A 24,914-nucleotide genomic window follows, 5' to 3' on the forward strand; every position below is an offset into this window, starting at 1 on the left:
CATGGTGCCCCGCACAGAGGTGCTCCGTAAATATCAGCTGTTATTATTAAAGCACGTGCCCTGGACAGTTAGGTCCCCTGCCCTCATACCACAGCCCTTACCAGGGGAAACAGCTGGACTTCTGCCCAAGTGAGTTCAAATATTTGCCATTGCCAAGTTACTTAAAAAAAAAAAAAAATGCCTGGCAGGTTAGGTCCTCAGGATACAATACAATATGGGCTTTTTTCTCTTTTTCCTTTCACCCTACCTATTATTAACTCCAAATACTGAATCACTGAACCTATTTCAACAACTTATTCCTCATTGAAGCAAAACTGTGTTAACCATATGGCTCTGCTTCCTTGGAAAGAGTGGTCTTTTTCCAAACAAAGATTTTATCAAAATATAGCTGTTTCTTAACCGAATGTTAGCACCCCCGCTGCTGTGTGATCCGCCAAGCCTGTTAGCATCTAGAAGCTTCCACTGGGTCATCTATAAGATGGGAATAATCATATGAGCTCTGTCTACTGCATAGGGTTGTTTGGGGTGAATTGCGATAATATATATCAAGGTGCTTTGTTAACAGTCCGTTAATCAGATAACAGAAATATAGATATATAATTATATAGAAAAATAATAGAAAATTTTATTATTATTATTATTATTATTGTATTATGCAAAAATCTTAGGGATCTTAAATAAAATAATTACTGGTTTCTTGAAGGTGGATTTCATCTCATCGTGTCAGGATTGATGAGAAGGAAATTGTAGAGAAAAAATAGACATTTAAATCAACCCCCACTATGAATACATACTTTTGGAATTTTAGCTGTTGCCTTTAGAATATCTTAATATTTTCTTTGCTTAGTACTATATACCTTTTAAAAATACTGGAAACAAAAATAAGCAATCTTGACAGTTAAGAGAGCTGAGTTTTCTTTTCATATATATTTCTTTTCCAACACCAAATACAGTTGTTCCTGTACGATTCTATTATCCTATATTTTCTTTCAATGAAAGTCTGGGGAAGCGTTTCAAAGCCCGTAAGGTCGTAGTGCAACTTGCTGAGTTCTTATCCCTTTTTTTTTCGTCCGTGGCTTTTTATATATGCTTGCTCGCCAGAGATTTCTGGATTGGGTTTCAGGGAGGTGAAACGTTACACTCTGAGCCTTCATGCCAGTTTCCCAGGACGAGTCAAACTGCAGCTGCTCCGGTGAGAATGTTTCAAGGCTCCGGCTTGCTGTCCTGTTCGCTGGCTGACAAGCTGCCAGGAGCAGGTTGGGAGAAACTCGTTCTATTCCTTGGGTGATTCAGCCAGTCTCAAAATAAATAGGTAGCCGAGTGCGGGGAGAAAGAACTGAAAACTGCTGAAATCTGAGTCTTGAGGGCTGAGCTCTTCTCGGGAGCTGCTCTGTTGAACTGTGAAAGGAATCTTGAGCCCTGGGCAAGGGAGAGGCCGGCCTAGTGGAAAGGCCGCTGGCCTGGGAGCCTAGGTTCTGGCCCTGGCTGGCTCGGCGAAGCTCGCCAGCCCACATCCCCACTCAGAGCCTCAGTTTCTTCATCTGCAGAATGAGAAAGAGAGAGAGGATTTGATGATTTTAACATCCTTATCAGCATCTAAAAGTACGATTCGATGTCTGTAGGAGCAATTGCACTTTCAATGCATCATCTTCTAACCAGGAGAAGGAGAGCGGGGGCCCTGTGGCCAGGCTGCCATCCTGGGGGGACAGAGATCCGGGACTGGGAAGATGGAGGAGGGCCGGGTGGAGGCAGAGGGGGGGGGGGAGGGGCATCTACTCACTCCCCAAGCTGGGGAAAGAAAGGGATAAAGATCCACTCCAGAGTGGCATGCTGTAGTAGGGGAAATCATCCTAACTAGATTTCCCATGGCTTTGGCATCATTAAAAAAAAAAAAAAAAGACATCTTTATACCCACAAAGTGCTCAATTGTGCCAGCCACAGAGCCCCAACATGGCCAGCTTCCTGAAGCTGGCCGGTCAGAGACCTCAGTGTTAATTCCTCAGCCAACGCAAAAAGATGGTTTGAGTCCTGCTGACTTAATTATTGGATGTTTCTGAGCGAGGCTGCCTCCCTCCTTTGCCTCCTCGCAGTATTATGGGCTGTTCTTCATTACCTGCCCTACCTATCTTCACAATCTAGCCACAAACAGCTTCGGTTGACCACACCACTTCCCTATTGAAAGTTAATACTGTTTGACTCATTCTGTGTTACTAACCTGAAGCCAAAGAAAACAAGCCAGAGAATAACCGGCTTGTATGGAGTTTGGAAAGCTCTCAGAGGTCTTGCTTTCAAAATCCTATACAGTAGCTTTACTATATCTCTCTGCAGCAGCTGCAGAGAAAATGAAGGAAGCAGAAGTGGTTAAAAAAAAATGTTGAGGGTGGGGAAGAGACAGGGAAGCGCGTGGGGTGGGGGCCTCCCTCGGGCTGGGAAAAGGCTCAGCATAATCGGCAGCCGTTGATGAGGGCTCTCACTGAGCTCAGATATTGCTTTCACACACCAGAGTGTTCGTACAGAAGAGCGACTGTTTCCAGAGTCGAAAGGACAGAAAGTTCAAAATGTGCATTGAAAAGGTGGTTCTCCCATTGCATCGGTAGCAGAGTGGAACTGGGAAGCTGGTCCCCGCAAGCCAGCTTCCAGAGGCAGAGTCCCAGGGAAGGACCAAGAAGGGAGAAGGTCTGTTACTTTCAGATCTGGAAAGGGTTTGGATGGGAGAATGTTGCCGGGGTTTGCAAGGCAAGTATTGACAGCCTTCTCGTCCTTCGCTCCATCACCGGCTCGGATGTGGTCACCAGGGTGAAGGGGGGCACTTGTGTCTTGGAATAAATAGAATCTTCCCTCCTAACATCACCTGGCAAGCAGTGGGGCCAGCATGTTCATCACCGTGCTGTGGCACTTTGGGAGTCCCAGGCAAACAGCCACTTGCCCATTCGGTAACTGGTGGAGGAGGACTCCCTCCTCGACAGGCTTCATCTCAGCTATGTGTTGACAACAGTGGATCAAAATGAACCTGAGTGAGGCCATCATTCCCAAAACAACCTAAAAGCTTTTTCTCTGGATGGTGTGAGGTACGGCTAATGGCCTGTCCAAAACAACTACTGGTCACTATTGGCTTTCTAACCAATTAGTGCTGGGGAGCTGTGAGTGGCCAGAGTGCCCTTGTCCTTCTTTACCCGCCAGGGCCTGCTCAGCCATCTATTAAAGGACTTTGGCTGGCCCCTCAGTCTCCTGCTTCTGTGAGGCCAGCCCAGAGTGCAGTTGGCATTAGTGACCTGAGAGGAGGATGGGAATCAGATGCTTCCCTCGCTGATGCTGGGGGGGCCCCCAGGGCCAGTGGGCAGACTTTTAGGAATGACAGGGAATTTTCTTACCCCTTCCCAGAAGTACGGACAAGGAGAGAGCATCCTACAGGCTTCTGGGTGCGCAGCCAAGAATGAGTTTAGACCAGGAAAGGGAGTTTATGTACCTGTTCGTTCATTCATTCATTTCTTCATTCACTCAGCGTTTATTGGGGCACCCCCAATAAAGGGCACATCCCTGAAAGGGCTCTCACTTTACCTCGGTCCTGTCGGGACACGCTCAGGGCCTCGGCTAGTTTTGTGCGGTGTGTGCCGGGGCAGAGGAGAGTGGAGACGTGCCAGGAGGTCAGAAGGCCTGTGTGGGGAACAGGAATACCCGGGACCACAGTGCAGCAGGTGGAGTCTGCGAACCTCTGAGATCTTTCTGCCCCTTCCCGAGGCCCTACCTGTCCAGCCTGGGCTAGCTCTGCTGAAGACCTGAACTCCAAAGCCAGGTCACAATGCTTCAGCCGGTTCCAAATGCTCCAAGCAGCATTTCCTGAGTCGATACTCAGCTCTGGACACCGCCCCCACCTGCCACCAACACTTACCCTCCCAAGGTCACCTTCCACTCAGAGCCCATCATCGGGACGGAAGCTATTGGGGTAAATGAATCCACCTTACCAGCAGTTATCACTCCTGGGTTACTTTTAAATTACTCTCTAATGGGGGGTCTTCTAAAGGCAGTCCCTGCCCTCGGGGAGGGTCCACAGAACTTGGAATTACAGGCTGATGGAGGAGAAAGAATCTTGAACTTGTGAGCCGAGCTGTCTGCACCCTTCCATGGAGGTCGCCTCCCCCGCCCCCGCAGAGGGCTACCTCTGGTCAAGAGCAAAGGAAACCGGGCGGATCCTCTGCCCTAAGCTGCAATTACCTCCTTAGTCACCAGACAGAAACAGGGGGTAACCCATGGCGACCGATGACTACAGATTTTGACTACCCTGCTTTTAGGGAGGCCCAGGTCTCGAAAAGCTCATGGGATCGAGCTTAAAACTCTGCTGCCTGTTACTGTGAGCCTTGAACCTCAGGGAACTCAGTTTTGTTTCCGCTTTTGTCCGGTGAATTCTGAGGTCTGGTTCAGAGGGGGAGCAGGCCCCACGTGGGCCCGGGGCCTGACATCTGTGTTGGTTGTTGATCTTGCTTGGGCCCCAGCGAGCTTCGCCACTGTGTCTGAGCCCACGTCTTGAGGGCAACTGTGGGAGACACACTCTGTGTGTGTGTGTGTGTGTGTGTGTGTGTGTGTGTGTGTGTGTGTGTGTGTGTGAAGATACTACAAAAAAAAAAAAAACAAGGGAAGCTGCAGCAGCTCTTTGCTTATGTGAGGAGGCAACACTCATCTCAGCTCAAGGGCCTTTTATCCATTCTTCTTTAGTTTTCAGTAAAATGAAAGAAAAAAAATAGAGAAGGCAAGTTTTACAGTTGATTTAACCTCTAATGGATAATTCTCCATGAAACTGTACGTTCTATTTTTCCTCAACCAATAGTTTTTCTGAGCCCTCTCTACAGTTCCATGTGAGCTGAAAACTTTAGCTCAAATTTCCTTTGGCCCAAGTGAATTCTACTTTTCTACAGTCTAATGGAGGATGGTTGGACGGCACCAATCATGAAAGAGCTGGGCAGTCAGTCAGGTGGCCATTCAGTCAACATTTAGTGAGCCTACTATGTGCCAGGTGTGAAGGAGACAGCTGTGAAGAAAAGAGACAAAATCCCACTCTCCTGGCACTCACAGTCCAGTGAGCACAGACAGACCATAATATTAATGAGTGCTATGGAGAAAACTGAAGCGAAACGACCAGTGATTGGCCAGGTAGGGGACAGTTTGCAACTTAAAATGGGGTGTTCAGGAAGTTCTCAGGGAGAAGATGAAATTTAAGCAAAGACTTGAGGGACAGGAAGGATCTGGCCCACAGGTGTCTATGGAAAGAGCATTCTGGGCAGAGGAAACAGCAAGTGCAAAGGGCCTGAGGCAGACATTTGGAGCTAGAGTAAAGTGACCAGTGTGGCTGGAGCAGAGTGCGGAATTTGAACTGTCTGCTGTCTAGTTTCAAGTAGGGCGCATTCACCTTAGAAAGTGCGCTAAGCGAAACGCCAGGCAGACCTCTACAATAAGTGCTTTAGGCCATGTAGGGGGGGCCACTGCAGGACCATGGTGTGAAAACACCCAGGGAAGGGAAGCCCCATGCACAGGCAGACTCGGTGGTCACTTGCTTACCTGTTGCCACCTGCAAGAGGACAGAGCTCTTCCCAACCAAAGGCACCACTGTCCCTGTTGGTGATTCCCCTGGGGTAAAGCATCATGTGTGTAGGATCCCTAAGAAAGTTGCCTGGTGGACTTTTCCGTGCTGGCTTGGTGTGATCCATCCTCCTGTAGGAGGTTGGAGGGGCCAGGGGAGCAGAAGCCCTGCGCAGGGCCCGTGGTGGGACGGGGGACACGGTACAGGTAGGGTGATGAGCGTTAATCTCGGACTTTCATTCCTCTTCCCGTTGATGGGAGGGGATGGGCAGGGGACCAAAAAGTATCATTATTTTCTAAGCAGTCAGAGAAGCAGGGAAATGAGACCCTGGATTAAAGTTCGGCCGAGCGGCTTTCTTCCCAGCTGCAGCCCCTGACAACTTCCTGGCAGGCTGTGAGGTGAGATTAATGGCCCGTTCCCTCTGGCTGCAGTCTTTGGGTGATAATGGAGAAGGGGCAGAAACAGAATGCGGTGTCCCGGTCACTGGGTGGGTAGCAGGAAGGGCTCAGTGAAGGTTTGAGGGGAGAGTGGAGGGTCTGTGAAAACTGACAGCCAAGGTCATTACTAGCTGTCCAGAAGGCCGCTGAGGAACAGCAGGAGGCAGAGGAAGAGCGAATGCCCAGCATGTGTGGCGCAGAGCTGCCCACCAGCAGCACGCAGACGGGTAGGGCGGGCGGGATGGAATCTGGGTTCAAGAGAGAGCTCTGAAGACCAGTTTGACAGTTGGACTTGGGGCTGGCTCCCAAAGGCCAGGTACCTGCCTGAAAAAAGACAGAAAGAAAACTTTGAAAGTCCTAACATCAAGTGAAGTTGTTCAAGAAAGCCCGTGTGCAGAGTCGTCCGACGAGAACCAGTTGAGCAGCCGGTGGCTGCCGGGGTAATTGCCGTGAATGCTCTCAGAGCCCCTCGGAGTAATCCATCTTAGTCCTTTAATTCCAGGCTTCCAGATAAGGAGGCTGAGTGATGAGGAGACCGGCTCTTGTCCACAGGAAAGGTGGGTGGAAAAGCAGCTTCAGGATGGAGAGTTCTTAACCTGCAGACTGGCAGCCACACCTTCCCGGTGCCATGTTGTTTCTCTGGGGGAGAGAAGAATTCTAGCATCTGCATTAGCCCCCCAAGCTCGTGAGGGCTCAGAGATCTGAACTGCTGCCTTTCTGGAACGGAATAGTTTCCGTACAACAGCCCTTTCCTGCTGCTCCCCCAAGTCTTTCCTTCGATGGCAGGGCAGAAGTTACTCCCTACTTGGGAATCCTGGGTTCGCCTTGCACATCAGCCTGGTTGTTGCGACACTGATTCACAGAGAATGTCAGTGAGGATGGGAGAGAGAGTCACAACCGCCTGTCTGCGGGGCAGAGTTTTGGCGTTTTCAGCCGCTCTGTATACGTGGAAGAATTAAAAAATTAAGAGAGAGGCCACAAATAGTTATCACAAAAACAAGGCCCTCACTCAGTACCCATGGACACTTAGTCTAAACACAGTTCGGGTTTGGTGTTTTATTTCCAGCCCACGGCGAGTTAGAAGCACGTGGAAAGCACACAGTCGTAGGGAGGAGTCGCTCCCCCTCACACCCACACTCCAGTGTCTTCCCTGGACCGGCAGCAGCATCACCTGGACCTTATGAGAAATGAGAATTCTCAGGCACCACCCCAGACCTACCATGCCAGAGCGTCCGGGTGATCGTGATGCCTACTCATGGTGAGATGTGGCAATCTATCCCAGGTCACAAGACGGCTCAGGCTCTCTTCTGTTGTACGTACAAGCCGGGAACAGCAGTGGGATGTGAAAGCAGAGCGTGTAAATTGCTCTAGTGTCCCTGTGACCTACCACTAGGCAAGCCTGTATGCCTTTCTTCTCCATTCACCTGGGATTCACAGAAATTGGTATTTCTAGGTGCACTGAGCATGGGGGTGGGGGCACTTGAGGGAGTGGGTGTGTTTTCAGACCTGGCCCCTTGCTCTCATTGGCTGTGTGAGATTAGGTGAATGACACAACCTCTCTGAACTTCATTTCCCACACATCGGTTAAAAAACAAGGCTTAGGGGCCAGCCCTGTGGCCGAGTAGTTAAGTTCGCGTGCTCCACTTCAGCAGCCTGGGGTTTCACCGGTTTGGATGCTGGGTGCGGACCTAGCACCGCACATCAAGGCATGTTGAGGCAGCATCCCACAGAGCACAACCAGAAGGACCTACAACTAGAATATACAACTGTGTGCTGGGGGGCTGTGGGGAGAAAGCAAAGAAAAAAAAACAAGGCTGATTTCTCTGGCCCTTCTTGAAGTTCTCCAACCTTGTGCTCGTCTCTTAATTTAAGGATATAGAAAGAGATTACAGGTAAACGTTAGACTACCCATGTTTATATAACATTGGAGATGTATAAACATGTATATATAATATGCATTCTAATATATAATATATTGATATATATTATGTATCATATATAACATTATATATTGAATATATTGATATATATTGAATATATTAATATATATTATGTATCATATATAACATTATATATTGAATATATAACATAGGCACAATATATAACCTGGGACAATATCGCCCAACATTAGCCAGCAGATGGATAGGTTTGCAGTTAGAAAGGTATATTTCACCATCTGCAAGGTGTGTTAAGGAAAGATCACATTCACCTTCAGTATCTTTGCTTTAAAGTCCTAATGACTTTAATGACCCTGGAACCTAGAGGTTAGAGTGTTATTCCAGGAAAATTGAGCTGTTCCCTATACACATCAATTTCTTTTCCACGGGCATAAAGCAGTAGCAAATTAAGGAAAGAAAAATCCATGTTTTTATATCCATGGATATAAGATACATGTTGTTAGTATCAGATTGATTGGCAAACATCTTTTTTTTTTTTTTGCTGAGGAAGATTCTCCCTGTGCCAACATCTGTTGCCAATCTTCCTCTATTTTTTAGTATGTGGGCCACCAGCACAGCATGGGCGCTAACAGAGCAGTGTAGGTCCATGCTGAGGAACCGAACCCAGACCACTGAAGCAGAGTGCACTGAACTTAACCACTAGGCCACTGGGGCTGGCCCAGCAAGCATCTTTTGAAATACATATATGCTTTTAGAAGAATCACAATGTTATATATAGACAAGAGATGTAGATTTATATAGGCACACACACACATATATAGATAGATATCTTCTTGGTATTATCATTTTACGTAGCTTTTCTCAACTGCTTGTCATGGCAATGCTTCAAGCAGACACCTTCCTAATTTTCCTGCTGAGAATCTATCAAGAAAACTAGTAAACCCATATCAGAAACACAGACTGACATGTTGACTGCCAGAAAATTATTCTTTCCAGCTGAAATTTTCCAAGAAAAGGTGACAATTTAGCCTTATCCGTTTTCCTTGGTAGAAGATCACCTACGCTATCTCAGTTACTCACGGCCACAGAGCAACGACGGTTTCATGGAAAAGGCAGTTCAGTTACCGGTGAGCTATACCTCCCTGCTTAGTCTAGTTTTTATAGCAGAAAACTGAGAGCTGGTCTCATTATCCACCACATATATCATAACATTTAGGGAAGGCCTATGGGCCTCCATCCCACAAACTGCAGGATGTGTGTCTTTAGAATGAAGAAGTAAAATTTAATGGATGAGATTAATTTATTTTTATTCCATTTTTTTTCTTTTGGCTTTTTATGGTTTTGCATATGTAATGAAAGTCTAATCAGGTACTTTTTTCAAAAATGGGAACATGGTAACAGAGAAACATAATTTAGGATCCTTTTCAATTCTGCTTAAGATTCAGTAAGATGTCCCGGTAGGAGCCCTTGTGGTGGTCACTATTTTAAGGATCGCCCTGTAAACATTTACAGCTTAATCCAACATGTTCCAAAAGCGAGGCTGCCAACACACATATGATTCTCCCACAAGGTTTCATCCAGGCTTGAATTCCCTGGTGCCATCTGAAGCCTGGTACTCAGTAAGAAAGAAGAAAAGTGAATTCGATACTGGACATTTTCCATACTCTTGTATTTAAAATTCAGGGGGGCAAATTGACATTTTAATCGCACAAAGATACAGGAAATTGGAGACATAAAGCATTCATTTTCCCCAGCTTGAAAGTTTCTATCGGAAGCTTCTATATTTCACACAAAACATTGCTCTTTGGCACATGAAATCTGATGGTTTCAGAAAAGAAGAATTAGGTGTTCCTCTGATCTAGCTTATAAATGCATCTGAACCACACCTCGACGATGGTAATGCTTTTCCTCGCCCCGTGCCTTGGTATTACAGCTCTCCGGCGCCGGGTGAGGACGGGGGACATATTCTCCGCACAGGCACGAGCGCTCTCCCCTACTACCCGGCTCACACGTGGCCAGGGTGTGGCATGAACTCTCCCCCCACTCCTCCGGCATTAAACTCAGCCCCGGGACTCTCAGGGCTTAGGAAATAGCTTAGAGTGAAGAATTGTTTTCTCTGAGAGTTATGCCCGAACATTCCTGCTAAAGCAGACAGTCATCAGTTAATCTCTGTAAATGACTGCGATTTTGGCAGGTGTCAGCTGGTACAGAAATTGTTCACATGGTAAAACTTTTTTTTTTTTTTTTTAAGCACAGGGCAATGAGAGGGGACTAATGGTGTGCCTGGCCACAGGAGTGGCTTACCTGGGATGACTTATTTCTGTTTGGTTTCTTGGTGGCATGTGGTCCCCAAGCTTGGCGGCTGAGGCAGACACAACTCATGTCCTTTCTTCAAAGGCTGACTGTAGACTCCAAAGCTCCAAATGCCATGTATTCAGAATGATCTCATACACATCATTCCCCTGGATCACCCACTGTCCTTGACACGGTGTTCTTCAAAAATGCCACTGGGTGCCCAAGGAATGTGAAGTTTTAAAATGGGTACAAAACCTGCTGGATGCTTCTGTACCATTACGTCGCCAACCAGCATTCTTTCGGAGGTGCTAGAACTCTCCAGAATTATTTTTCCTGCCTTCTTTGCTTGACTCCTAATACCGGGCGTTAGGTCCTGTAGGCATTGAAAGGGCTGAATTATTATGCTTTGAATGGTTTTGGGGTTGGAATTGTTTGTTTTTCTGCAAGGAAACTTCAGATTTTTCAGTCAGATCATCAGGAAATTGAGAATCTGTCACAAAGTTAAGGGGGGGGGGGGGGGCCAGGAAAGCTCCATCCAGAGACGGAATGATTCCATGATTGACTGAAATAGAATGTTCTAGAAAAAGACATTTTCGTACTTCTGAGGGAAAGGGATGACAGGGGTTGTTCCGGGACCTGGCCCCATGGCCTTTCGCCCACAAGGCTGCTGCTTAAAATACTCAGCCGGTAAGAGGCCTCTCACATGTGTTTCTGGGCCTGCGTGACTCAGGCTGTTTGTGTTCAGGTTGAGTGTTGAGGGCTGCAGGGCTGAATCAGAGTCCAGATTTGCCTTGGTGACACATGAAAAGAGGGAGCGTTGCATTTGAACTACACAAATATTATGCTGAAGTATTTTTCCTCATTTGGGAGCCAAACAGGTCTTGTTCATGATAAAATCACTGCAGTATAGTGGGTCCTTTTTCTGGTCTGGAATTTGAGACAGTGTCAGCTGTGCCAAGGGGCCTGGCAGCAGGAAGAAACGGCAAGCCACGGAGATTTGGAACCATCATCCGAGTTATAAAATTTAATTTTATAATTGTAGCGATTGGGAGCTGGGCTGAAAGGTCGTTCTCCCACCCCCTCACTCACCCCGTGCTGGGGCGGGTGGGGTCAGGGCATCCTCTCGCTCCCTGAGGGCTGGCTCAGGGCAGGTTGGAGAGCTCTTGATCGTGGCAATGAGCAGCTGCTTCTCCAATCTGAGACCCCTTGAGAATCAGGAGAATTTTATGAAATTGGTCAGTGACTTTATTCCAGCACAGGCTGAGGAAGGAGCGGGGCAGCATCCTCTTTGAAAGGCGCCCCTGTGGCGGTCCCTCGGCTCTGCTTGACGGGCCTGAGGCTCCAGTTTAAAGACATTTTGTGGGGGATTGAGGAAGGAAACAGGAGGCCCAACCCTCCTGGCCCGTCCCTGTAAGTGGCCTCTGCTGTCTGCATCCTGGTGACGGTGATTTTTGCAGAGGAGCAGGAGGAGGACGCTTGCTGTCCGTGTGGACAGTGAGGGGCCCACCTTCCCCCCACCCCTGGATTCCTGGGCCTCCTGGGGAAGCCCATCCAATCTGCTGGCAGCCCCCTCGGGGCTCCGGTGGGCCTGCCTGCTGGGAATATTGGACTGGGGACGCCAGGCTGCCACTTCCTGTCAATTCCCTCTGTAGCCGGGGCACCTGGGGAAGTCGGCTTCAGGGAAGAAAGAACGCTGGTGGAAAGCTTTCGAGGAGAGGGAGAGGGGAGCCAGAGGGGCTGAGGGGCTACTGAGGCTGGGCATTTCACAGGAAATCGGACCTCCTCAGGGGCTGTGGGTTTGCAGCCACTCCTCATTTCCTGTTGGAAGGGGCTTGCCGCTAAGCTCTAGGGCCCACTTTGCTGCCTCTCAAACCTGCCAGTGGTTGGGTTTGCAGTAAGGAGCGGCTGTTCTGATGCCACGGCGGGGTCGGGGGGGGTGGGGGGAAGAAGGGCGGGGGGGGGGGCACCTTTCCTGGCTGCCATAGTGTAGCCCACAGTTGGCTAAGTGCCAACAATTAATGCACCCTCTCTCCCTCCCACCATCACCACCGTCACCAGGTCCTGTGTGCCCATTGTGATCTGCCCAGTGGAGATGGGTGCAGAGGGTTGGGGTGGGTGCCAGGGCCCAGACTGGGGGAGCACCAGTGGCCAGTGTGACCAATGGGGCACCAGCCTGCTGTGAGGACAATAGCCCCGAATTCCCACTGGGAGCCAGCCAAATGTGCAAATCTCCAGCAAATCCATGTTGGGGGTGAGGGGAGAGGGAGGGGACAGACAAGAAAACCCAAAATTTGAGAAAATCCACAATACGTTTTCTGATCTCTTCCCTCCCTTCTTCCCTGCCTCCCTCTCCCCTTCCCACCCCCTCCCCACAATAGGACATCGTCAGAAACTAGATGATCAGACCAAGCCCGGGAGCTTGTCCTTTTCCGAGCGGCTCAGTGAACTGGAGCAGCTGCGGCGCACAGCTATGAGGGTCAGCCCACACCACCCAGCCCCCACACCCAACCCTCGGGCCTCCTTGAACCACTCCACTGCCTTTAACCCTCAGCCTCAGAGTCAGATGCAGGGTAAGTACCTGGACGAGCCCGCCTCCCACCTCACCCTCAGGCAGAACCCACCCAGAGCGGCCCTGCTCGTGTTCAAAGGGTGGTCTGCAGACCCACAGCCTGGGAGTTCGTTACACACGCAGTCTCCGGCTGCCCCAGACCTACCGAGTGGGATCTGTGTTGTAACAAGATCCCCAGATTAAAAAGCTCTGCTGCGTAGGACATAGAGAGGATATGGAGAGATATATCTGCGTGTAGATAACATCTTGAATTTTTTAAGAGTTAGCTTTGGCTACGCTATTTTCTTATCTAGCCATTAGGCTTGAAGACACACATACACACACACACACGCACACACGAAGCAAGGTGAAGGTCAGCATGTTTCAAGTTCTTATTGTCTTCAGATAATTTGTGGAGGTTGTATCTAATATACCTTCTTTTGAAAATATAAAGATAGAGTAGGAATGTCCGGGTCCCCTCACATCAAGGGTATTATTTGCAAGAAATAAATTTGCAGTCAGTACAGAATGCAGGTTTCCCCCCCTCCATGGGGCTAGCTGACAATTGCAAAAACACGGTAAAATACAGTAATTGCATAAAACCCGCGGTGCCAAAGTAGATAATCCACATAGTTCATTTACATTGTAGAAACTGCTGACGTCAATGATTATTTGCTCTGTGATACCATTTCAAATTTCCGAAATGCTGTCATTTTCTCTATGCCGTGCAGGACACAGCTGTATGTGATATGGTCACAGTAAGATTCCTTTCTCAAAGTAGCAGGCTTGTTTAACTCAAAGGAAAAGATAAGCAACACATCTGGGGGGAAGGGCAGGTGGCCAGCAATATGCCACCTGCCCTTCTGGGACAGCAGAAATTAGCTTCCCCAGGTGCTTTCTCCGTGTGAGTGGTATTGTGGGATGTGCAAGTGTCATAAGTTCTTTAGGGTTGCCGGCTCAAGAGCTCTCTCGGGGTTAGCACATGTGGCATTCTCGAAAGGCACACCCACGCTCTCGCATGGAGCCTGATGATCCAGGCTGTACGCTCTCACAATTACGTTTCTGGCGGAGGTTCTTCTGTTTGAGTGGAAATTCCCAAAGAAATCTTCCCATAAGATACTATGCACACAGCTATGAAGTGGCCTATCAGTAGAGTGGGCCTTTTGTGCACAAACAGAAACCTAAAGCTTCACTTCTGGGGGCTACCTCTCATCGACGGGCTCATCTTAAGTGTATGTAAGAAGAGATCCCATGAAATCGTTGGTTTCCCGTGCTTAATAATCATGAGTACTTCTTCAAAATACGCATATTGATTTTTAAAAATTCCAAAGTGCAAGTGTGTATGGTAAATTCGATCAAATGGCCCATTAAGTGAGAGAGATGGGCTTGGGGTGAAATGACACTTTTCTTCTAAATAGAATAAAGTTCTCGAGGAGATTCCTTGATCTTGTGTTTAGGGCCATCTCAATTCATTTTTGTCTCATCTCCAGGACTCCATTTGTAACATCAAGGGAAGAGGTCTGTTTTCTTATTCTCTCAATGCATCACTGAACATTTATACTATTGAGTTGTTAAAGAGATCTGTCTTTGTCTACTGATGTTAGAACCAAAAATATTACGCGTTTTTAAAGGCAACAGAAAATTCAACCATGTGGGGGCAAGTCAATATTGTCACAATGAAGTCAGTTTTGTTTTGGACAGTTCTGGTGAGGAATGAATCAGATCTGATTTCTCTCCTTGTCAGATCTGCTCTCTTTACCAATCAGAAGAGGGGAGGGCAAATTCTTGTCCTCAGCAGTCAGCAACTCTCGAGTGGAGGCATTATCGTGGATGGGCATTCTTTAGCTCTTTGGAATATTATATGCTTAGCAGAGTATCAGCTTTACCACGGAGCATCACTCTCTTCTTGTTCCTTTTAAAAACTTTTTACTTCTGCAGCATCTAAGAAATAACAGCTCCCTTTTGGAGTACCCTGGGGCTTAACTGCCCCTCTAAAGAATGTGTTAGCTATATTGCTGACGTTTTCTTTCTAAAATATGATTTGCTATTCAGTACTTCACTTGTAAAATTGTAGGAACAACTTTTGAAAAATAAGTATCCAGGATATTTTCATGTAAAACTACTTTTCCTTTTTCTTTCCTTTTTTTTAAAATTAAAAATAGGCTATTTTATCCTAGTCATGTTTTGAGTAGACCCTCGGGATTTTTTCCTGCTTGAAATGAGGATGTTAACAGGGATAATAGTAAAGTCTCTTTCAGCCAGAACCTTCATTTTGCTCTTGACAGGTAGGAAAATGGTTATTTTCCCGGCTTAGCTCTGGAACTTCTATATTATATTTAAGAAGATGCTTTATATAAAAATTCAGCATGTGTTTATGGCTCTCTTTGAAATGGCAGCACTAGTTGTAAGAAAATTATCCCAGAAGTAATCACAGCAGTTCCACAGGGATGCCATACAGATGTGTAAATGTTTTCAGCATCGTGGAAATGTCAGTAACGGGGGGTCGGAGAGGTCATGGGTTTTTAGAGAGGCTGATACACCCCGTCTTGCTAGGACTTCATCAGAAGTCCTATGCCTCTCCCTCTAAGTCTGTCAGTAGGAAATCACAGATAGAGAAAAATGTCTCTATTTATCCAGAATCAGATGTGCTTGAGAATCACTCAAAATAGACGTCTCAAATTATCTGAAACAGGGTACAGATGGGAGAGAGGAGCAGGGTGCCATGCCACCAAACCACTGTTTATTTGTTGAGGTTTTAACTATAAAAGGGCTGAGGTTAATTTCAACTTCCTATTTGACCAGGTCTTAAAATTGAACAGAAAGCCATTTTGTCATGGCTACAAATTTATGCGAGTCAAGACATCGCTGAGAACTTCCACAGCTGAGTTTTAGAATTCTTTTACAGTCACGGGAAAGAGAAAGGGCACGTGTCCTTCTGAAAGATGGAACAGGGCAGATTCTAGAGAGACAAGACGCTGGAGCCGAATCGAATCACACCTTCCCCTTAGAGATGGCTTCAGGCAACCCCAGCAAGTAATTTTAAGAATTTGACTCCTGATTTATCGAAAAAGATGAACCACACTTAAGGCTGCATAATTCCCTCCTTTCTGGGAAGATGGAGAGAGAATGATATCTGCCAGTGCAGGAAACTGTCTAAACTAGAGAAACTAAGAGGCTGGTTCTGTTGTTCCTGTGTGTGTTGCCATAAACATCAAGGCTGGAGGTTTAACTCTTTAAGTGGACCAGTTATGATCGAGTTTGGCACAGGTCAGACCTTTTGTGTGCCTTATCCCGCTCTCACCACAATCCTGTGGCATGGTTTACAGACAGAGAAACTGAACCTCAGAAGTTAGCAATTGCCCAACATTTCCGAGACCGTAAGTGACCGACCTGGACTCAAACCCAGCCCTTTCTGGCCACAAAGCCAGTGCTGATGGGATGGCAGGGTCTCCTGGGCTTTGGCTCTTGGCTCGAGAATCGATTAGACACAGGGTTGACCAATGTCAGGAAGAATCCTGATGGCCAAAGGGAAGACGGGAGAAGTGCTGGGCGGGCCATTCATTTGGTAGTCAGTCCCGTATTGAATGTGTTCTATTATTACTAGGTGTTGATGATAATAATCACTGTAGGGCCAGACTCTGTGGCGGGCACTTTAACAAATTGTCTCCTTTGGGGTCATGCACATTTGTTTTTCAAGACGGGGCGAAAAGAAAGCTTAACTCAGAATAATGAATCTCTAATTGTGAGTGATTGAAGGATTTACCGGTGGGGTGAGGGCTTCCCAGCCACTCTTTGTTTACTTTACTGGGGGCAACAGCCTGGCCTTCCTATGTGTAAGAGTCTCCCTTGTGGGGCCCGTTGGGACCAAGTCCTCCTTAATATCCAAACCCAGGCAACATCTAATCAGGCTTGAGGAGTGTGGGCACCTCACTGAGTGTTCCGTATCGCCATAGGGGGCCCTCACCTCTCCAAATCATCTCCTGATTTCTAGCATTCCAAATGATTTCTGTTTTGATGGTGGTTTTCCCCAAAAGTTAAAATTACTTTGGAAAGACCATGTTCTGGTGCTCTTGTCTGAGAAGCTCTTTGAGATACTGAATCGACTGTATTTCTGCACAGCTGTACCGGGTGCTTATGTCCACCTTTATCAGCTGGGTTGACAAAAGGAAAAAGAACTTTCTACCTTCCTGTGGGAGGAGAGAGAAATCCCCTTTCCAGCCTTGGGGGTAAAATATCAAACTACACAGCATTTCTTCCCTTCGCTTTTCCCTCTCTCTCTTTCTCTCCTTCCTTTCTCTTCTAGCAATCTAGAAGTTCAAGAACAAAGTGGAGGTGGAGGCTGATTGATTACCGTGGAAGTAGATGCTACAGTCAAAGACCAGAAATCCTCATATGTAAATTTATAAATGGTCTTCTGATGGTTACACAAAGCAGAGTATTCGAGGTGCTGAAAATCAACTTATGAGACTTGCTGTAAACATGAAAAGAGAATGATTTAAAAATAACTCTTATCTAGGTATAGTAGAGTTTGAGAGTCTTTCAAGGTCTGTAGCAACAGAATCTCACACTGAAAACAAGCCTGAATCAGGGGTTGCTATGAATAAATAAAAATAAATAAATGTAAGAAGGAAGGAAGTAAGAAAGGAAGGGAGGGAGGGAAGCAAGGAAAAATAGTGGAACAGATGCAGAATGAAGAGCTAACGTGTGGGGTTGTAACAAGCAAGTTCACCGTGCTACAGCCGCATCCCGCCCCCTCCCGAGCAGGCAGAGAGGGAACCAGTTAACAGTACTAGAAGCACTCTCCAGGCAGGAACTGAGACCCAGTTACTGTTTTCTATGTTCTTGGCTGCTACGACATAAACTATAAGTTTAACGAAAGTTTGAAAAGCTCATACTAATGAATTGCATCGTAGGCATTCAGAAAAGGGGTAAGAATGATTCGGAGAAACCTAAGTCCTTGTTTTCTCCTTTAACAAAAAGGCCCAAAGTCCTTTGCCTCCCAGCTGGCCTGTGGCCTTTGTTGCTGGAGTCTGATGTGGCCACACCATGTCCACTGCCCATTCACGCCCGTGAGTTACGTAATAGACTGAGAGGTAGCATCGACTCCATGCTCTATTTTTGGACGGGCACAGTTACCAACACAGAACTCCCTTGAACAGCACTGCTCAGATGCCTGGGATGTATTTACAAGCACCTCACAGCTAAGTACTTAATAAACCAGCCCTTCAAAGAAGCCGCCAACCTGGCGAGCTGTCAGCACCCTAGTCATCAGAACCCACATTTTAGTGGGATTGCGTTTTCAGACCAAACGTTTTCATGGATGTCATTCAAGGTGATCAGACCATGTTTTCCGGAGCGTGTTGTTAATGCCTCGTGGACATCTTTTCTAATTAAAAGAAGGAAGGGTTCACTTTAGGGCTTGATTTTAATGATGAAATATTCCTTCTGTGGATTTGAAACGTTCTGAACTTTTCCCTTATTCTTGTAACCTATGGGCCAGTGTGCACATGCACAGACACACACTCATACACACAAAGACCCACTTGCGTACACACACACACACACACACAGAGGTTTTGTTCAGAAGAGTAAGTTTTTAACAAAGCTGTAGCTGGAGCGTGTGCTTGATATGGATGGTTAAATAGCAGGAGGGTTAACCTGTAACTCTAATGGCCAAGAAAGACAGCAAAGCATAGTGACTACGAATGAGGGCTCAACAGGCAGACTACGTGGGTCCAAAACTGGTCTCCAACACATATTGCTATAGGACTTGTGGCAAATTACTTAACTTCTTAAAGTCTCAGTTTCCCTATCTGCAAAATGGGAGTAATAATTATACTTGGAGATCCTAAGACCATTGTGAAACATGAAGCACTGGGCATTACAGCCAGCCCACGGGTAACACTTCATCCCCGTTAGCTGTTACGAATGGCGTCACCAAACCAAGTGTATTAGTTTTCTACGGCTGCTGTAACAAATCGCCACAAATTTGATGGCTTAAAACAACAGAAATTTATCCTCTCACTGTTCTGGAGGCCAGGGTCCAAAATCAAGGTGTCAACAGGGCCATACTCCCTCTGAAGACCCTAGAGAAGGATCCTTCCTGGCCTCTTTCAACCTTTGGTGGCTCCAGACATTCCTTGGCTTGTGGCTGCATTGCTCCAGGCTCTGCCTCCATCTTCACATAGCCTTCTCCTCTGTGTCATTTCCTCTTCTGTCTCTTATGAGGATGCTTGTCATGGGATTTAGGCACCACTCAGCTAACCCAGGATGATCTCATCTTATCCTTCACTTAATTATATCTGCAAAGACCCTTTTTCCAAACAAGGTCATATTCGCAGTTCTACGAGTCAGAAGGTGGACATATCTTTGGGAAGGGGGCACCATTCCACCCATTACACTAAGGTAGCAAGGATAGGGGGCATCAAGTGAGCCCCAAAATAACCTTCCCATGTCCATCCCCCAGAACAGATATTACAGGCAGGTAGATGTGAACTCAGGGTCTCATGCCTGAACACCTCTACGATGTCTTCTGGCTACTGTCATTTTCTGGAACTCAATATCGCGATGCTTTTATTTCTCAGCCAGGAAAAGTATGATTTTTTTTTCCAGATGAGATTAGATATTTCTTAATACTCTCTGCCCCTATGTAGATGGAACCAGAGGGCCCAACAGTGCTATGTAGAGAAAGAGGGCTCTGCCCTGTGTCATGGGAGCAGTGCAGACCAGGAGACAGGAGGCCTGGGTGCCTCATGCCCTAGCCCCCAAAAGCACGTGACATCGTGGATGGTAGTAACCATAGGAACAGAGGATGTCACCAAGACCACAGCCAGCCAGTTGGGATAGACTCAAGAATTTGACCTCCAGGAGCAGCTAGGCATATCACTGTTGTTTTGAACAAGCTGCCTTTTTGAAAGTGGCTTTATTGCAAGGCATTGTTGACCACACACCCATTTCAAAAGACTGGTGATTCACTTTGCATATCTCATAATCCCAAATTTACAAATCACCCGAAGATAGCCTTTCAAATTTGGATATTTAAAAAAGAAACTTTGACTGCAGCCATGAAGTAGTATTAAACTTTAGCAAAAGTTTGTACCAAGAGAGGAACAAACAATTTATGCTGATTTCATGAAAAAAAGGCTCTGGTTAGAAAGCGACTCCTGTTTTCTTGTCAGTAGCAGTTCTGCAAACTGAGTTGGTTTTACTCATTTGCATTATGTTTCCTCACGTCATGAACAGCAATGCAGGCCCACTGTAATTGGGTTATTTTAGGGCTCTTTAAAATTCAACGTGTATGATTTAAATAACTCTGAGGAACTGTAATTCTGTCTTTCCTTATTTCCCTCTGGCTTTCAGAGCGGCGAAAATGTACAGAGGCAGAGAGGTTCTCTGGCCTCAATTGTCAAGAGCCACCTCCGTGTATATTCGTATTATATTTTCACATTTTACTTTCAAAGCCTTAGCCCCATAGGAGCTTTCTTATTATTGAACAATTGCCTTCAGAGCAGTAGAACAGACCAATTATTATGGAGATTAAAGATACCGATTGCAAAACTCCTGTAAATAAAATCTTCACTGACAAACCCAGTTTCTTTCCACAGACTTTTCTTCCATAATCTCTTTCTGGCAGAACATTTCATGTTTTGATACTAGAGATTCAGTTACCAACCACAGTAAATAAAACAAAATAATAAGAAAAAATAATACTATAGAACTCACCCGAAAAACAAACATTGGCCAGTCGTGTTTATTTTCTGCTTCTTTGTGTGCTCTTGAGAACTCATAAGAAATCCTCAAGCAAGGAACAGAAAAAGGAATGTTCTTAACCAATGGGTTTTTGATTATCAAGCTATGGAAAGTCTTCAGATTGAGTGGTAGACAGTTCAGGCTCTCCTAAATGGTATGGAATATAGCATCTATGTTTAAAATAAAGAAGCATTTGCAGGAGAAAACAGAACCCAAATGAGCCATGGGTAGGAGAGGTTGGGCAGCAAGGACAGTCATTTCCTCCAGACGCAGACTCAAGTGCCACGGTCCTGGACGCTATCATCATTTCACACCATCTTAGGGTCGTGTTTAGGGTTCAGAACATTCCAAATATAGTTTCAAGATTTTGAAGAGCATCTTCCAATTGTCATTGATAGCAAGAGTTAACTACCCCTTCTGTAAATGTGATTCTCCTTAAGATGGAACCCCCTGCTTTCCTACCTGGAGGGAGTATGGATGAAAGGGAGGAGGAGGCAGTGGGGGACTCTGACCCCCACATCTCATGTCACCTAACAGCTACTTGGTGGCCATGAAACCTGAGCTTTAAAACATACACCATGAACTGAAAGAGTGCTTATTTCTGCACACCTTCTTTGTTCTTTCACCCAATGTCGCCGCATCGAAGCCTCCATAAGTCCGTGGAATCAATTCTGGTCAAGAAGATTTGGGCACTGCAGTGGTGAGCTCAGTCCTTGTGCAGTCAGGAGGAGGATGCACTATGACCTTTCAACTCTAGGGTTTGGGTGTGACCATGTTGGTGTCGTAAAAGCAGAGCATCCTAGGGAAGGTTGAGTCAGCCCTCCGTGGGGCCTGGATGAGTCAGCACTACCCTGGGGGTCAGTAGCTCACTGTTCGGGGCAGTTAAGTCTCCCAGATCTGTAACTTGCTGGCTCCCACAGCAGAAGTAGTCCTCTTTACAGTTCCATTCGCGTGTTCAAGCTGAGTCATTCCAAGGCCAGACCCAAGACCCAGAGAGCTCTACTGTGCCAATGCCTCGTTCCATCTTTTGAAGGGCTACATACACACTCTTATAGGGGATTTTAAAAGAACATCTTGAGGTCAAAAGAGAGGAAGAAATAATCTGACTAGTGATTGCATTTCTTGGAGTTGCAGGTCATACCAGGGAAGCGAACATGACTGTTTTATGAAGTCTCATGGGGTTATTGCACTGTTGTGGCCACTCACACTCCATTAGTGCATCTCTCTGTACATATCAGATGGCAAATTATATAATGATAAAGTTATTAAAATATCTGTAAAAGTCAGCACAAGCTCAAGGGCTTGACTTGGCGTTTCTGCCCCTTAAGTGGTTTATTTAGATCGCTCCTCTTGAGGTCTGTTAATCTTCATCCGTACTTTGTTGTTAATTGCCTGCTACGTGGAACAACGGTAATTGCCTGAGTTTTAAGCCGTGCTTCTGTTGGTTGTCCAACAGGGCTGGTGTCTTAAGGATGAACGCAGACATTTTTGAAACATGCAATTATTTTCCCCCTAGTTTTGAAACTGCTGCATGTGTCTGTGGTGGTGTCTGTACCTGAGTGGTTACTGGAGGAGTGGCTACAGCGAGATGATGACAAGGACGTTGCCTGGTTCACACATTTACCAAAGGCAATAACAAAATAACTACAGCTCACATATATAGAAAGGGCTGATGCTGTTGGTTCATTCAATCCCCACCACCAGCCACCCATGAGGGGCATGACGTGCTCCTGAAGGGTCCTGCCTGCTGTGCCTGCTTAGCCGCTGGGCAGCCATGTGACCTGGCACTCTTTTCTTTACCACCAAGTCCCAGGCCCCTTGTCTACCATGTAAGTGATTAACGAGGTGGTCTTACACTCTCACATTCTGTGATTCTGGAGACTGCTGCTCCCAAGGATTAACAGCCACGCCTAAGATGCTGAGGAACGCCAGTGGGGATGTCCCCGAGCCCCTCACTCTGCTGCCCCTGATTAAAAGGCTCTTTTTTTCCATAATATTTTTGCTGTGCGATCAGGCTTTCTGAGCCACCATATGTTGCTAAATGAGAGAAGTCATTGCCCAGACGCGGATCTGTTTAATTTAATGTGATTTTCCACAATTTACAAAGCATGACTTTAAAATTTAATTTGCGCAAAATTACGGATGGCCAATTCAGGTGGAAGGGAGAGGAAATCTTGTTATTCTTATTCCAGAATCTCTTCCCGATTTCCTCATTTGATTCTTTCACGCCTTGGGGGAGGGGGGGGGGGGAGACGCATTAGATGGTCTGTAAGGATTTTCTCTTCTTTCTCACTCTCTCCCTGGTCATTCATGGCTCCCTCACAGGGAGACACAGCAGCCTGGGGATGTCAAGGCAGCATGCCACTTCTTCTGTCCATCCATCCCATCAGTCAGGATAGAGCTGTTCCTCCCATCTTATCATCAAAGGGACACAGAAGGGACCCCCCAGAATGCACTTTACGAGGAAAGCAGAATCTAGATCCATAAATTAATGCTAAAATCTGTATGGCAGATGATGGGTATGGACTTTGGAATTCAAATCGCAGGTTGGCCACTTCCTAGTTATGTGACCTTGTGAGAATTACTTAGGTCCTCTGCTCCACTGTTCCCCGTCTGTAAAATGGGCATGATAATAATAGTCCCAACTCACTGGAGAGTTGCGAGGATTAAATGAGTTAATATGCCAAAAGCCCTGGATGCCTGGCACACAGTAAGCATTGCATGTATTTTCTCATGACCTCCTGAACTTGTGGCAAGGATTGAGATATATTTTTGTCAATATTTAGCAAAGAGCCATATTTAATACTAAATAACTGGCCAGCGTTATTCTTTCTACTGTTATTGCTATTACTGTGCCCTTGTTGGTGGCGTTGGTGTGTCACCAGGGCATTGCACATCCGTCCTTGCACATGAGCCACACGGCTACTCCGTGATCATTACCTTCAGTGTCTCCTTATTCCCCAGGAGTGATGACAGCCCTGGGGCAGATCAGGCCAGTGGTGGTTTTAGCGGTGTGTTCAATGCAGTTCTGTTTCCTTGGGCAAACTCTAACAAGAGAACCTATAACCACTGTTCCACAAGATCAAATGGGAATGGAAAATGGTTCAAATTGAAAGGAACCTTGAACTTCTTTGCTCAGAGCCCTTTCTTTTACTCATGAGACACTCGTGGCCCAAGCAGCATCAATGATTGGCCCAGTTGGAGGCAGACCTGAACTCCCAGTCTTGGGACTCCTGGTCCAGTGCTCATCCTGTTGGTCCATCCTGCCTCTGCCTCAGAGGTGGTCATAGAACATAGTCTCTGCCGTCAGTATGGAATGCTCATTAGGACATTTAATCGTGCTCTGCCTGCTACTGCCGTTTTCTAAAAGTGTGCTGTCTCCACAGTGAGGTGCTGGAGTCCCATAGTTGGATTCTATATCATGTGCTTCTTTATGTCTCTATTTTCAAAATGTTGAATTTCATACTTAAGGAATAGGCATTTTTTTAAAAGGCAAGGATAGATCTCAAGGCCGCCCTTCGTCCTTCTCAGCTCCACCAAGTGCCCCCAACCCCGCTCCCTGGGGGGAGCAAGCAGCTGCAGGGAGGCTGGCGGGACACTCCCTGACCACAGGGCCCACGTGGGCAGCACTCAAGGATGAACCCTGACCCCTCCCCTTACTTGCATGAATTGGACACATTCAGAGAATGTGAATGGTCAGCCTCTTTGGCATTTTTAATGAACCATCTACAAAAGGATTTCTTTGAACCAAGTTTCACCTTCCTGTGTGATTTTAAGTAAATACCTCCCTGTGCCGATTCCGCCCACAAGCCCGGGCTTTGAAAGACTGCTTGCGGCTTGGGCTGGCGGGCCAGAAGCAGACCAGCAAACAGGTGTGCGAGAGTGACGGGGCAGAGTCGGAGAGCCACAGCTGTGGGAACTCGGCGAGGCGGCTCTGGCAGGCCGGGGCTGGGATGGCTGGGGGCTGGTGCTGAGTGACAATCCCCTCGTCCCAGCTCAGGATGCGGCTGCCAACTTCACGCCATTTACTCCCTGCACCGTGCCTGGCAGTGGGAGTTCAGGAGCTAGGCCAGATACAGGCGTCCCTGCGACGGCCACACCCTTGTCCGTGAATTCAGGGTCAGGGACACAAATGGCAGGGCCAAAGCTACCCCAGGAATGTCACAGGAATCCCACGAGCAGAGACAAATGCCCTCTCAGAGGCAGTGCATTGATAAGTAGCTTCTGGGCCCCCTTGCATTACTGAGACTTGGGGACTCCGAAGTCACTTCTAAATGGAACCTAGTTGAGAGTTACTCAGGAGAAATGGGGACTTGAGGCCCTCGCTAACTAGCCGTGTGGATCTGTCATCTCCATCTTTGCCTCCCCTAGCCTGTGGCTCTTGACGTGTCCGGACTGCACTCCCCTCCCGAGGG

General features: G+C 46.9%; 1 protein-coding gene across 3 annotated transcripts in view; it reads left to right on the top strand.

The window, feature by feature from the left end:
• Positions 1–24,914, top strand: part of LOC124234248 (runt-related transcription factor 1) — a 240,716-nt gene that overhangs the window by 188,072 nt on the left and 27,730 nt on the right. For 2 of the 3 annotated variants that reach the window (XM_046651496.1, XM_046651495.1), the window contains one exon: positions 12,581–12,772. The exons of the other annotated variant lie outside the window; for it this stretch is intronic. In XM_046651496.1, the coding sequence (XP_046507452.1) occupies positions 12,581–12,772 (192 nt within the window). The remainder of the gene's footprint in view (positions 1–12,580; positions 12,773–24,914) is intronic. 3 annotated transcript variants of the gene reach the window in all.

The sequence above is a fragment of the Equus quagga genome, unplaced genomic scaffold, assembly GCF_021613505.1.
Source record: "Equus quagga isolate Etosha38 unplaced genomic scaffold, UCLA_HA_Equagga_1.0 73442_RagTag, whole genome shotgun sequence".
NCBI classification, from domain to species: Eukaryota; Metazoa; Chordata; class Mammalia; order Perissodactyla; family Equidae; genus Equus; species Equus quagga.